We start from the raw sequence: 13,776 nt of genomic DNA on the forward strand, positions 1-13,776 counted from the left end.
GGAGGAGAAGGAGGAGGAGGAGGAGGATGGCGAGGGCGGAGCGGCCCTGCCCGCGGGAGCGGGTCCGGCCGGGACGCGGGGGCGGCGGGGAAGGGACGCGGGATCCCGGCGGTGCCGCGCCTGGCACTGCCCTGGGCGCGCATCGTGCGGCCGGGCTGACTCAGACCCGGGGCACCTCGCCCGCCCTCTCCCGGCTCTCCCCACCCCTCTCCGGGCAGTTCGCGGTCCCGGCGCCTCCCTCCTGGCCCAGCGGCTCTATTTCGCCTTCTCCCCCCTCCCATTCGTGGTCGGCAATGGCTGGACGACTGTCACAGATTTACACACACAGCCCGACTCGTGATATTTCCCTGCTTGTATTTTTCCCAAGACAGGTGCAAGGTGCTCCCCGTCACTCCCTGTGTCCCGCAGCGCACCTTCCCTGCTTCAGACCTCGTCTCCCCTCATGCCAGACCCTGCCAGGTTTGATGCTCCAGCCCAGCTCCCGCTCTTACACCTTGGCTCACCTGTCTCCGGGGGAACCCAGCTGATAACTATGCCTTGCAGCATCTCTGGACGAGGCATTTCAGTGAGCAAACAGCCACTGCCTCTTCCATGTTGCAAAAGAACTTCCCCTTTCTCAGTTTCCTCACGTTGTTGCCTGACACCACCTTAGCCAGTAGCTTTACGACTTGAGTTGTTCAGCGTAGTTGACTTCTAAGTGTGTAGGCTTGGCTTAAAGTTTTCACTGCAAAGTGAGAAAACATCTTGAAATTACTTTGAGAGAGTTCAAGTTGTTCCCTGAAATCTTCTGTGAGAGTGAAAAGTAAACCAGTGGGAAGTTCAAACAAATTGTCATGACAACCTGCTAAGCCACCTTCAAATATAATTTGGAGCTCCTTTTAAAGGTATGAGAGACTAAAGGGAATAAATCAGGACACTCATTTCCCAGTTCCTGTAAGAGCTGCCCTCGGAAAGGGGAGCCTAGAACCAGCACTGGAAGTGGGTCATGAAAGCATCCTCTGCCCTGGGGCTGTGGTGGGGTATAAAACTAGTAGACAAGAACACCCAGCTGTTTACATCCTGCCATGCATGTTCACACACCTTTCTCCTGAAAAAAAAACCAAAAAAAATGAGTGAGTGGGTGAGAGATGATGGAACCAAACTAATTCTGTTAAATCCGTTCCTCTCCTCCTGTTCCAACTGAAGTTGGATCACATCCAGATTTGAATTTCCAAACTGGCACCTCTTTCTGGAGGTTACACTGAACTTTGACCAACTTGATCTTCATGTTTGAATCTGAATCCACTTTTATTCCTCACCTTCTACCTCTTCAAACACAGAAAAACAACTGGGTAACACAGTTATGCTTCCTTGGGCAGATAAAAGCAAACCAGGTTTCACATGAACCTGTCTGAGGTCAGGGACATTCCATCAAGCTTTACTGAACTCAGATAAATGGGATCAAAGGTGCGAAAATAACGGCATAAAACGGCTCTGAAGCATCTGCAACTGCAAACACAGATGGGAAGAGGGAACAGTAGCTCTGCCAGGTGAGGCTCTTCCTCCTGGCTGCTTCAGATAAGGACAGTGTTTGCCTCTGAACTGAACCCGTTACCCTCTGCCTTCCAACTGTGGTATTGGAAGGAGACTTGCAGGAGCCTCCAGCTACTCCTCTCATGTTGCCCCTTGGTCTTTTCATACCTGGTCATTCAACCTGACGCTTCCTGTGCTTGCTGTCTCAGGTCAGTCCCATCGAAGGCAGAAATGAACGCCAGCAGAATAACTAGCACAGATTTTTACCCCACTGAAGAAAGCATTGGGGGGCCATACCTGGAGATTCTAGAAAGGTGTTTAGATGATTAGGGTGAACTTACCTGTCTACTCCAACTTCCTACTTGCCATAACTTCATGTCTACCATAATTTCAGGTTCTCTGGAATGTAGATGTCAACGATGGCAACTCAGTCCACTGTGAGTGACTCTGAGTACACAAATAGATCTGTGAAAAGTACACAATCAATGCAGAAGAATATATAAAACGTCAAAAATCACTGGGAAATATCCTATACTCCTGCTTGAAAGGCTTTAGATCCATCAGGACTGTTGCCTAATGAAAACTTGTGAATCTTCTCTTCCCACTGAATTGCTTCTTCTAGCCCGGTGGTGCTATAAGGAAAGGACCATCCCATGGTGCAGGAATGAGCCTGGTATGCTTTTGGCACTGTGCAGGTATAACCCAAAGGCAAAGGCAGTTTCCAAGTGGAATGATTGAACTGGGAGAGGTTCAAAATGTAGGTAACCTCCAGGGAAGTGAAGCAGTGAGGGTTGAATAACAACACAAGAGGCAGTTGAGTGCTCCTGTGTGTAGATATCTGCCTTTCAGGGAAGCCTTCCTGTGGAGGAAAGCAACTTATGGACACTGTGGCTGACAGGAATTGAAGCTTTCAGGAAAATGGCATTGACATTTATATATATATATATGTATATGTATGTGTATATGTATCTATATCTATACATATATATCTCCCTCTGAATGGGGGCTACTTTGCTATTCGACATTAACCTAAAGTCTGTAATATTTTTGGTAATTCCTGCTATTCCCTGCTATGGGTAGTGCTTAAATAGTAAACTTAGAGATGGCCACGTAAAACACAATGCAGGAAGGGAGAAAGTATTTATCCTGATGTGCAGAATGTGTCTCTCTGCCATAGCCTTGAAAGCACCTTTACAAGCTGGCAGTGCTCAGTAGTGGGAAGACAATATAACTAATCCAGACATGTTCAGCATGTAGAATCTCTCAGCCTTGGCATTTCTTCATTAGCAACAGGAGTTAGATTCCGTTTTTTTTTTTTTCCCCAAAGAAAAAAATCATATGAAAGTCCTTAAGTTAGAATCCAGGCTAAGATAACATGTCTGCTTCACACAGTTTCTCTCTTTTGAACTTGGGCCGAAAAGAAACCATTTCACAGTGTCAAAAATGCAGGAATTGTGTTTGTTGCATGAAAGCTTTGCAAGAGCAAAGCCAAAATCTGAGCACTTAATTCCCCCCGCCCCATACTATTCATTTTTCCCTGAACTTCAGCCAAACTTCCAATTTGAAACTCATATCATGGCTTAGTGTATGGAAATTCCAATAAAATGAGTGCTGTCAGTTAGGAAGTAAACAATGTGAAATAATAAAAGTTAGAGTTAGTTGGACTAAAATTTTCTATCAGAGAAAAAAAATCACAAGATCTATAGCACAGTAACAAAAGTTGTCAGAATTATATAATCAAAGAAATACTTTTACACACACACACATATACATATATATACTTCTCCCCATTATACCTCCTACTGCTTTTTCTTCTCCTTTTCTCCCCAATATTTTCTGGGGGAGATGACATAAGTAACTTTCATTCTCTTCTCCCAGAATAAAGTTTGCAAGAAGCTCACTAATCTTCTCTTTGGCTTTTGTGGGTAAACAAAAAAATAAAATCTAAGTACAGAATCCCAGGATTTTCCCACATTTTTAAACATTTTATATTCCAGCATTCTGACACAGACAGAATCTACAGGACAGTTGAAACTGCTCTGTTTCTATGGAAATCAGTGTCAGACCAGTTAAAACAAAGCACATGCTTTACAATAATCACTAAATAGCAATTATTTAAAAAAACATAGCACATTTTTCACAATTCAACCTCTATTTCTATGGATACAAGAATGAAAATAGTGGTAGAGAGGCCTCTCGTATTTTTTCTAATTCTAAATGGGTTTTGGATGCTGTAAGTTCTCACAGGGTGCTACAGATTTTAACTTCTAACAAGATGTTCAAGTGTGCAGTAATTTGAACTTGAGAGGACCAATTCTGTAAGCCACAGTGAGGAAACATTCTCATGCATCCAAGTAGAAGTTTGAGTGAATACAGAGTACAGTACTTCAATCGGCAAGTTTAGAAGGAGGGGAAATATTTGCTGTTTTCTGCCATTTTTTGACTTGCTTCAGAGAGAGCAAAGTTAGCTAACAAGTACTGAGTTTTGTGGCCATGAGCTGCTTCTTGGCCAAACTAACACTGACATCATAGAGACCCCAACCACTTCACAAAAAAGAAGTAAGATGTAACCCACGAAGCTTTTAAAACCAATCCCCTCATGTTTCATTCTGAATGAAATCTCACTCCAGTTTCCTCACCACACACAGCACAAAGGTCCCTGCTCCTCATCCTCCTGAACGCTGCCAGTTGTGCTGGCACTTCTCCTGTACACAGATTATTTTTCTAGCAGTGCACCTGGCACTTGTATAGACACGAAGTAAGAGGCATGTCCCATCTCACAGAGCTTACCTCTGGAAACAAGAGAAAACAAGACCTAAGGTGGCGGAAGAAGAAATATACCAAAAAAAAGTCCTGGCTTTGTTGCTCGTGCCCTCTTAAAGGAATCTCTCATCACTTCCTGATATGACTCTTACCCAAAAAGGCTTTGTGTCTTGCTTCTCAGCTTAGGAAGGACATCAGGACAGAGTTGCTGAGTGGACCACAGTCTTGGAAATCAGTCTGTTTGTTTAAGTGCCTTATTATGGATTTATGAGCCTGCCTTTGACTGGTTGTTGTCACTGTTTCCCCTTGAATATGTATTAAAGCTAAGATTTTCCAAAATGACTAATGATTGTGTGCTTGACATTTAAGACAGCAGCTTTTTAAAGCCACAGAATCAATGTCAAAGCACTGAAAAAGTGGTGGCTTTTCCAGGAGCCTTGAAAAAGTCAGGACTCAAGGTCTCTCAAGTTAGGTATGCAAAGGCATGGAAAACTGGTAGTATTTCAGAAATGAATATGATTATATGTTCATCTGGCAAAAATCACAGAAGTATACTTCAATTTACTGAAAACTGGGCAGCTCAGGAGTTACTACTTGACTCATCCACTGCTTACATCTGTTGAACGTGTAGGCACAATAGAGCAGATGAACTTTGTCTGAGACTGATGTCTCAGTCTTGGTCTCCACGAATGCAGCTTGCTGAAAAACAGATTTGGAGGAGGAAAATTGTCATAGATATAATAGAAAAAGAGAAAGAAAAGGATATAGGTTTCCAAATGCACAACAGCAGAACATGTAAGTGACCTATCTTGAAGTAAAACCAACAGTGAAACCAACCCTCCCCATCCTAATTAAAGCCTCTAACAGCTACTGAGGCAGTGAGGGGAGAGAATAATTGAGCTTCAAGTTGAAACTAAAATAATTTTCACTAGCTTTTTGCAGTATTTTTTTATAGTAGATCTCCTATGAAAGATGGTGTGATGGTAGCTATCAGGTTTGTGAGTCTGACAGCTAGGACTTTTACCTTGAAAATCTCAATATAGCTACTTCAAGCCTTTGGAAAGCTATGCTAAATCAAGGGGGTTTTTTTCAGTTCTATGAGCTCCAGTGTTCCTTTTCATCTCCTCAAAACCAAAGAAGCTCCCTCCTGAAAATGTTATATACTTTCCAGATTATATGCCTCCCAATTTTTGGAATTGCAAATGTGCTTGTATATCTGCTTACCTTCAATTAAGTTTCAAGAAAACTGTAAGGTTAAAACGAAGGACTCCCATCATGAAGAACAACCCACTAATAATGTTATATGGAAGAACTGAACATTCTGTGCCTTTACGCAGAATGTGCTATACTATGGTGAATTCCAAAGATGGCACTGCCATCTTAACAAGCAGAAAAATAGTTGGAATGTATTGAGTTTAAGTATTTCTGGCAATAGGAATTACTGGCACAGCATGATGCACCTCGCAGCTTTCTAGCCAAGTTACTTTGAAAAAGCCCTTTTACCTAATATCTAGCAATTCATATTTTCGCATTTCCTTTTTTTCCCTCCAGTCTCACGTACTCCTTTTATTTAACCCTTTTGTGCCCTCTAACTTCACCTTCATACTCCACCACCTGTTCTCAAAATATCGCAGCATCCTCCATCAACATGAAAGCATTTGTTACTCCTAAACCTTACAGCGTCTGCGAATGTTGCCCTCTTCTGGATCACGGTGGTTTTTTTACAGTGTTTTACTCGGAACAAAAAAAAAAAACATTGATCTACATAGCTGGTCTACTCTGGCCTCCAATCGGGAGGCTTGGAGACACACCATCTATAACGCTGCCGTTTCCTTTGAGAACGCACGCAGGATCACCCTCGAGGAGAAAAGACAACGCAGAAAGAATCGTGACACCCAAGGAGTCTTTCTGCTGTGCCTTTTGCAATCGGATATGTCTGTCTCGTATTGGCCTCATAAGCCACCAGTGTGCTTGTAACAAACGCAGATAGAGCCCTTCCCAAATCTTGGTTCGCGAAGCCCAGCCATGATTACTCGGAACAACCTGGTCTAGTGGAAGGCGTCCCTGCTCACGGCAGGGGAGTGGAACTGGATGAGCTTTAAGGTCCCTCCCAACCCAGACCACTCCACGATAACTATTTTTAACTCTTTTTGCCACCTCGGGCACTGACTGTTCTGACAGTCCCTGCCCAAAGAGGCTCGGCCGCGCCGGGCGACAACACCCGCCGGTCCCCTCCGCCTGAGGGCGGGACAGCGCGACCCGCACTGCCCCCCGGCCCGCACCGCCCCCCGGCCCCGCACCGCCCCCGGCCCGCACCGCCCTCGGCCCGCACCGCCCCCGGCCCGCGCTCCGCCCGCCCCTTCCTGCGGGCCGGCGGCGGTTCCGGGGCGGCGCTGGCCGGGCTCTGGGACCGCATGGCGGGGAAGCGGAGCGGGGAGCCCGTGGCCGGCCCGCCTGCGGCCAAGCGCGCCTGTGCCCCGCGGGACGATGAGTTCAATGGTGCCCGCTTCAAGGCGCTGCTGCGGGACCCCGCGGCCGCCGCCAGCGGTGAGCGGGGTCTGCCCGGGCGGGGGAAGGCGGGCGGGAGCGGCTCCGCGGTGCTGCTGCGGTGCCAGAGGGAGCTGGCGGGGATGGCAGTGACGGTGGTGGCGGTGGTCGTGGTGGCGGTGGGGGTGCCGCGGACATGTGCCGGCCCAGAGCGGGTCCCACGCGTGGCGGTGGCTCCCCGGGTGACGCTCCGGCTCTGCAGGGCTGGAGACCTTCGTGTCCGTGGCCAAGACGCTGCCGTCGGCCGAGGTGTACGATGTCGTGGAGGGGTACGTGAAAATCTCCATGGAGTGCGCTGAGATATTCAAGCTTCTGGACGGGGAAAGGAGACCTGAAAGCGAAGTAAGCTGGGCGGGGGGGGGTGTTGCAGTTTAGTGGCTGGCAGCTGCGTCCCAACCTGGGGAGGAACCAAGGGAAGGTCCCCCGGGCAGTGGTCACGGCCCCAAACCTGCCCTGAGATCGAGGAGCGTTTGGACAACGCTCTCAGGAGACAGAGAGGGATTGTTGAGGTGTCCTGTGCAGGGTCAGGGGTTAGACTGGATGATCCTTGTGGGTCTTTTCAAGCTCAGGATATTCTGTGGTTCTGTGGATAAATGCTTTGTGGTGTTAATAAAGCCCTTATAGTTTAGTATGGTTTTGGTTTGGCTTTTTTCTGGAAGTCACGGTGGCAGAAGCACTTATCAAGTGGGAAATACCGTTTTCGGTTCCAAGATGTTCCTGGATTTAATGATATGCACAACCAAATAGTCTTGTCCAAATCAAGCTGTTAAGGTTCTTTAAACGTTATCAAAAGACCTTTTGTGAAATAAGGGGATCAATAGAAGCAGTTAAGAAAGCATAACAAAATTAGTCCAGTGAAAGTAATTGTTTTCAGACATCTAGACATCTCCCTGATACATCAGTATTTCTAGGAAGCCACTGGTAAAGTTGACCTCATTTTTCTCCTCTCAGCTGGACACAATTTTTCCTCATCAGAATATGGCAAATAAACAAAGAATCAAATAACTCTCTTCACTGTGAATGCTGGGGCAGCATTGCTAACTTATATCTGTTTACAACATAGAGTTGGTGTTCTTTTTAACCATCAGTTGTCAATCTCTGCCTTAAATTATTACTTTTGTCTGTGTAATGACAACCTGTGTCATGTTCAGTGACACACTTTCCTCAAGATTCTTTTACTAATCAGGGCTAATGTATGTAGTCAGCACAGTCACAATGCTGTGTGGACTCTGGATTCTTCTAGAAGGAGTTAGTTGCAAGACTGGAGCAGCTCAGATGGTTTTCTCCAGCGTGTTTCATCGCTCTGTTGTGCACTTCCTGGCAGTTGTCTCTTAAAACATTGGTTCCTCGAAGCTTTGTGTTCTCAGAACTAATCTTTTCAAAGAGGAATTCTAAATTTGGAAGAGAATTCAGAAGTTAATGTCAACTTCATATGTGGAAGCTTTCCTTATGCAGTGGAATTACTCTTTTTATTAGTGGTGGTTATTAATGTTTGCTCAGATAATAATTTCAAGTCATACCTGATATTGGCAGATATTAACATACTTCTTTATCCTGCAGATGCTGTTAATCTTTCAAGCTCTAGAAGCCATTTTACTGAGGACAGCCAGTGACCTCTCCCATTTTTCTGTTGTGGGAATGAACATTGTCAAAAAGTTGATTCATTCGTACATGAAACTGGTCTATGCTGCTTTGTATTCCGAAAATCACAGGTAAGTCTTCTCAGTGCTGTTGTGGAGAATCTCTGTTTATTGACCCTGAGGGACTGTCTGGATCTTGCACATATGTACAAGATGTTGCAAAATTCAGCTTGACTTACTGCTAATCACCCACCTTTATTTAATGATCCTGTTCCACATGTCATAAAGTAATTGCCTGTGGAAGTCTTTGCAAGGTGGAAGCTCTGATACAACAGTCTGATGCTATAGGATACTTCCCTGAGGCTAAAGTTTTCATTGGTTGGGCCTGTCCTAGTGAAAGCTGAAGCAGGTAGACATGGACATCCTTAGTCCTTTTATTTTAATGCTACTTGGTTTGTGGGGTGAAACATCCTAAGGGGAGCAGGCTTTCTTGTGGTTCACAGAGGCTGAACAGTCTGTCTTGTGATGGCAAAAAGAGTTGCTAATGAGTGGTTTATTTTCCTATGTTTTTGGAGTCAGATTTCCATGTTTATAATAGAATTTTTTTTCTTTCAGACTGGCTTTTGCTCTGTAACATTTCCTATCTGTTAAATCTGAAGTCATCTTAGGTCATTTGAAGTATTCCTGTGTTATCTCTTCCAGTCTAAACAACAATTTCTCATGCCCAGTGGACAGGGCAGAAGAAGTTCTGAGTGTCAGAGATGTTTTAATACAAACCTGGGAGGAAGGGGAAGGGAGAGAAAAAAGTAGAGACTGCAAATGGCTTGTCCAAGGCCAAGGACTTATCTTTTGGTCTTTGGGCAGGCCAGAACTGGAAAAGCATTCTCTGATTTTCAATTCACAGACACAGCTTCCTGTACCACTCATTTGATCTCATTGCAGCATTTTAGCTGTACATAGAACCTGAAATATGGGTGAATAGGTGTGCTGTAAATAAATTTTGAAGCTATGCAAGATCTACTCTTCTCATTAAGCATTTAAAGGTTCCAGCTTCTGGAACAATCCTAGAACCTTCACAGAGGAGGGTGCAGATTTCTGAATGGTATATGCTCTGAATTTTCTGTGCTACCTCTTTGATGTGCAGATGGATTTAATCTTTTGTGGTAGTATGTCTAGATGGGATCTCTATTTTAGTCGTTTGGCTTTTCTACTGATTGTCCATGACAGAAAAATGATGGACAGATTCCAAACCCCTCTATGGGTTGTGGCTGTTCAAGTGATGGAGGTCTGCAGGCTTGTACCCAGTGGCCTGGTCATTCCCACTGAAATAAATTGCAAACTCCTGTGAGTTTGGGAGTTCATAGAAAAGTTTGGTTTAGAAGGGACCTTTAAGGGTCATCTAGTCCAAATCTTCTGCAATGAGCACGGACATCTTCAAGTTTTTAATTTTGGTACTTTCTTCCTTTTAACCTACTTTATAGAGGGAATATCCACCTCAGATTATAGTTTAATTTTTGGAAAGAATGTAAATAGGCATTCCCTTCTTCCTTCTTTCCTCTCTCCTCCTTCCTGGTTGCCATTATCACTGCCCAAAAAAATTATTTTGGTTGGTTTAACTTCTCTTCTGTTTTAATCTCTTGATTTCATCATCCTGGAAATAACCTGCAGATTTTCCTCTGCATTTTTTTTTAGGCTGAGCCGAGGGTGCCTCACGCTGCTGTCGGCAATGGTGGCCCAGGGCCCGGATTCAGCAAGGGATGTGTATAGCCATTTTGATTTCAATAACAAATATCTGCCTGGACTGCTGAAAAAAAGATCTAATAAGGTAAATTAAGATGCTGTGTGCCATAGGATAATGTGTGTACTAGCACAGAGGAACTGCTTTTGAAAATATAGGCAAGAGTTTTAAATAATCTCTTGCTGGAAATCCTTAAGGAGAATATGCAAGTGAGTAGAAAAAGTTACTCTTCTTTTTTCAGAGGAAACTATTTCTTGTTTCCTCTCCATTTGCTAAAAATAGTCAGGATTGACCCAAACCAGTGTTTTAGAAGAAGAACATTTATGTGTCATTCCAAATATAAGTCTATAATAAATCCAGTATTATTTTCTGGATATTAAGGTGACTTCTAGAGTGAATGTGTACATGTGTGTTCAGTTTTTGTGCCATCTGTGGTGACAAATCAGAGTGTTTTTATATAAGCAATCAAGTAGAAAGGAAAAAAAACCAAACACATCTCTTTTTCCTGCAACCACCTTTTATAATTTTGGGACTATGAGATTCCATGGTTTTTGACCTTACTGCAGAAGTTATCTGCAGGAGTACCTCCACACCTTACTTTTAAATGCTTGGGTTTGGTCTTTTGAGCACAAGCTTATTAGATATGCAAGTAATGTACGAGGGAAAAAGTGTCCAAAACCAGATTAAAGGTCTTAACTTGTGCATGGCCTTCTGTGAAATTATGTCACAACTGGCTGTTGGAGGTGAGTTTTTTTACTATAAAAATATCAGACCCAAACCTTACAGCAAAATCTTATTTCTTTCACTCTTCATCATTCACTCATTTCTTCTTTCAACCCTTTCATGAGTCCCTGCCACATTATGTTTTGCCTGCTCAATACCTTCTTTCAGACAATTTTACATGCAACTTAATTTTGCACGTTAAGTTTAGAAAAATGATGAATCGGGGAGAGACTCTATCATGGAATGTAGTGATAGGATGACAGGTAACTATTTTTAATTGAAAGAGAGTAGATTTAAACTAGATATTAGGGGGGAATCCTTTCCTGTGAGAATTGTGAAGCCCTGGTTGCCCAGAGAAGCTGTGGCTGCCCCAACCATCCCTGGAACACATCCCTGGAAGTGTTCAAGGCCAAGTTGGACGGGGCTTGGAGCAACGTGGTCTAGTGGAAGGTCTCCCTGGCCATGGCAGGGGGTGGAATGAGAGGATCTCTGAGTTCCTTGCCAACCCAAACCCTTCAGGTACTCTATGTTTGTATGCTTTTACAGACAAAGGCTTCCACTGTGCCTGAATTTGTAGTTTTATAACATATCAGCCCCTTTACTTAAGGGCGTTTTGAGAACTGACCGAGCAGTGCAGAAGTGAGGGTGCTCAGTGATGCAGTGTGTGCAAGGTTTGGCATGAAACTGCTGTTCATATATGATTTTTCTATTAATTTATGGCCTGTCTTACATATTGAGAATTGAAAAGTCCGTGAAGTAGTACACTTTTCCTTCTTATGTTAAAGCGATCTGCTAATGCAAGAAGCTTTCTAGCTAAATATACTGTGGATATATTGCAAATAAATGTATGTGTATGGCTATTATGTTTATAATTGTTGAATTTATGTGTTTATAGTGCTTCTCAGGATAATCAACAGTTGCAGTATTTAGCTTTGTAGTTAAGTACAATCTCTGTGCTGAGAGTATCTTGTATTTCTAGGGGAGAACTGACGTCCGCATGGCCTATATTCAGTTTGCTCTCTCCTTTTTAATTGCTGGTGACAATGCAGTCTTGACACAGGTGCTGGAATTAAAAGGTACTTTGTAATTGCTTATTGTTTTTGTGTTTTTAAGGCAGAGTCTTTTATAGGGGATAATAGATGTGATCTAATAAAAAATGTGAACCACTTAGCACTAATAATGTGAAAAATATATATTTTTAATCTTATTACCTCAAAAACTTTAAACTTCTTTGGTATTCTAATGAGTGCCTCTTCTGCTTGAGAACAATATGCTGTCTGCTAAAACTTTACAAAAATAGAAAGTCTGTGGTGACACAGATGAAAAAGTAAATGTTTTGAGGTCATGGAGTCAATAAGCAGAAAAAAGCTTCATGGCCTGCAGCCTTGCTCATAAGACAGTAACAGTGGATATGTTGCATTAAAAATTTTTTAAATAGTGTTAGAAAACTGAAGTACACACAGTCTTTTTCTCATGTGAATTGTGACCCTAGGTAAGGTTATGAAAGAATTCAGTAGGGGTCTAAAAATACTGTTAATAAAAATGTCGTTACTGGCAGAAGTTCATTTCTCCTACTTGAGAGATTGAGAACTGGTCATAATTATTTATTTCTCTTGTTCCTGCTACCCTGACAGTTGTTCATTCTTTCAGGCCAGGGAATGGCAGTGCATACCTAGACCCAGTCAGCACAGCTGGCTTTCCTTCCCCTGCCAGAGCCCCAAGTTCCCTAGGAACTGAAGGTGTCTAACTTTGGGATGCACAGGGCAGCCAAAGGATGATGCATGTGGTTGGAGATGGAACGTCCAAATGTTTGAGAATCACTCAGGAAAACAACTGCAAGTCAAGTAAATAGCAGTTTACACAAATTTAAATACTGCATAGCACTTTGGGACCGAAAATATATTTGAAGTTGACAGATGCTGTAGCAAGAAGTGTTAATCAGCAAGTTGGCAAATTAGCTAGTTAGGATGAGAGTAGGTTTGGCAACATCCTTTGCTCATCACTATAGGTATGGGCACATCATCCTCCTGAACTCTGCTTGCAGCCTTTTGGTTCATCCTGAAATATAACTGCAAGGTAAATAATATGACATTGAAGAGAAATGAATATGAATTCCCTGAAGCATTTTTTATGAAAAGAGCTCTCACATTTTAACCTAATATTTGAAATGTCTTCTTAGATTTCATTCCAGGTATTTTTCGCTCTGAAATAAAGGAAGACAGAGTTTCTACTGTAAATCTTCTACTCTCCACACTGAGAACTAAGGTATGATATACCCTCAAAATTGTGTTGTCTCACGTTTTCTGTTTTCTTTGCTGCTGGAAACAGTTCTGCAGTGATTTCTCACAAAATGTTCAGCTCTTTATTAAGATGTCACTGTTCTGCAGCTACAAGTTTGTAAGTGTGTCTGTTACTGATCATATTTGTTGGAGGTTGGCAGGTTGGTAGCGTGGCCGTATTGCTGTTTGGGGACTGAAGCTTGTTCTGCTTTTCCAATGCCTTCTTTTAAAGGAAGTCATTGCAATAGCTTATGCTTGGATGCTAATTTCAGCTCATCTTCAGTGTGTGGTGCCCAACAGATTCTCATGCTTTTGTGGGTTGCAACTGCCAGTAAGACTGGTCCTTCAGTTAATGTGTTTCCTGCCAAAATCGGGAGGTCAGCTAGATCTGAGTGGGTTTTTTAGCTCTAAGCTAGGTAATGATGTACACTTGTCTTTTCAGGAGAAAAAGCATTTTGTGTGCTGTCAGTACAGGGACTGGGGCACGAAGGGGTGTCCAGGAGCTGTCTGGTTGCAGTTGAAGGGTGTGTGGTACCGTTCCCCTGCCAGCCTTACAGGGCTCTGTTGGAGCCACATCCTGTGGTCCTGGTTAGGTGGTCTTTGGACTTGCTTACTGCTGGGATGACAGGAGATA

At 43.4% G+C, this 13,776-nt stretch overlaps 1 protein-coding gene across 1 annotated transcript in view; it reads left to right on the forward strand.

Moving 5' to 3' along the window:
- The first annotated feature begins 6,681 nt into the window (after nucleotides 1-6,681).
- Nucleotides 6,682-13,776, forward strand: part of URB1 (URB1 ribosome biogenesis homolog) — a 42,000-nt gene continuing 34,905 nt past the window's right edge. The window contains exons 1-6 of the mRNA XM_051780312.1: nucleotides 6,682-6,822; nucleotides 7,025-7,164; nucleotides 8,383-8,534; nucleotides 10,095-10,227; nucleotides 11,843-11,939; nucleotides 13,043-13,128. Coding sequence (XP_051636272.1) covers nucleotides 6,690-6,822; nucleotides 7,025-7,164; nucleotides 8,383-8,534; nucleotides 10,095-10,227; nucleotides 11,843-11,939; nucleotides 13,043-13,128 — 741 coding nt within the window. The 5' untranslated portion in view covers nucleotides 6,682-6,689. The remainder of the gene's footprint in view (nucleotides 6,823-7,024; nucleotides 7,165-8,382; nucleotides 8,535-10,094; nucleotides 10,228-11,842; nucleotides 11,940-13,042; nucleotides 13,129-13,776) is intronic.

Source organism: Manacus candei, unplaced genomic scaffold, assembly GCF_025592945.1.
Source record: "Manacus candei isolate 608988 ecotype Guabito, Panama unplaced genomic scaffold, ASM2559294v1 h1tg000014l, whole genome shotgun sequence".
NCBI classification, from domain to species: domain Eukaryota; kingdom Metazoa; phylum Chordata; class Aves; order Passeriformes; family Pipridae; genus Manacus; species Manacus candei.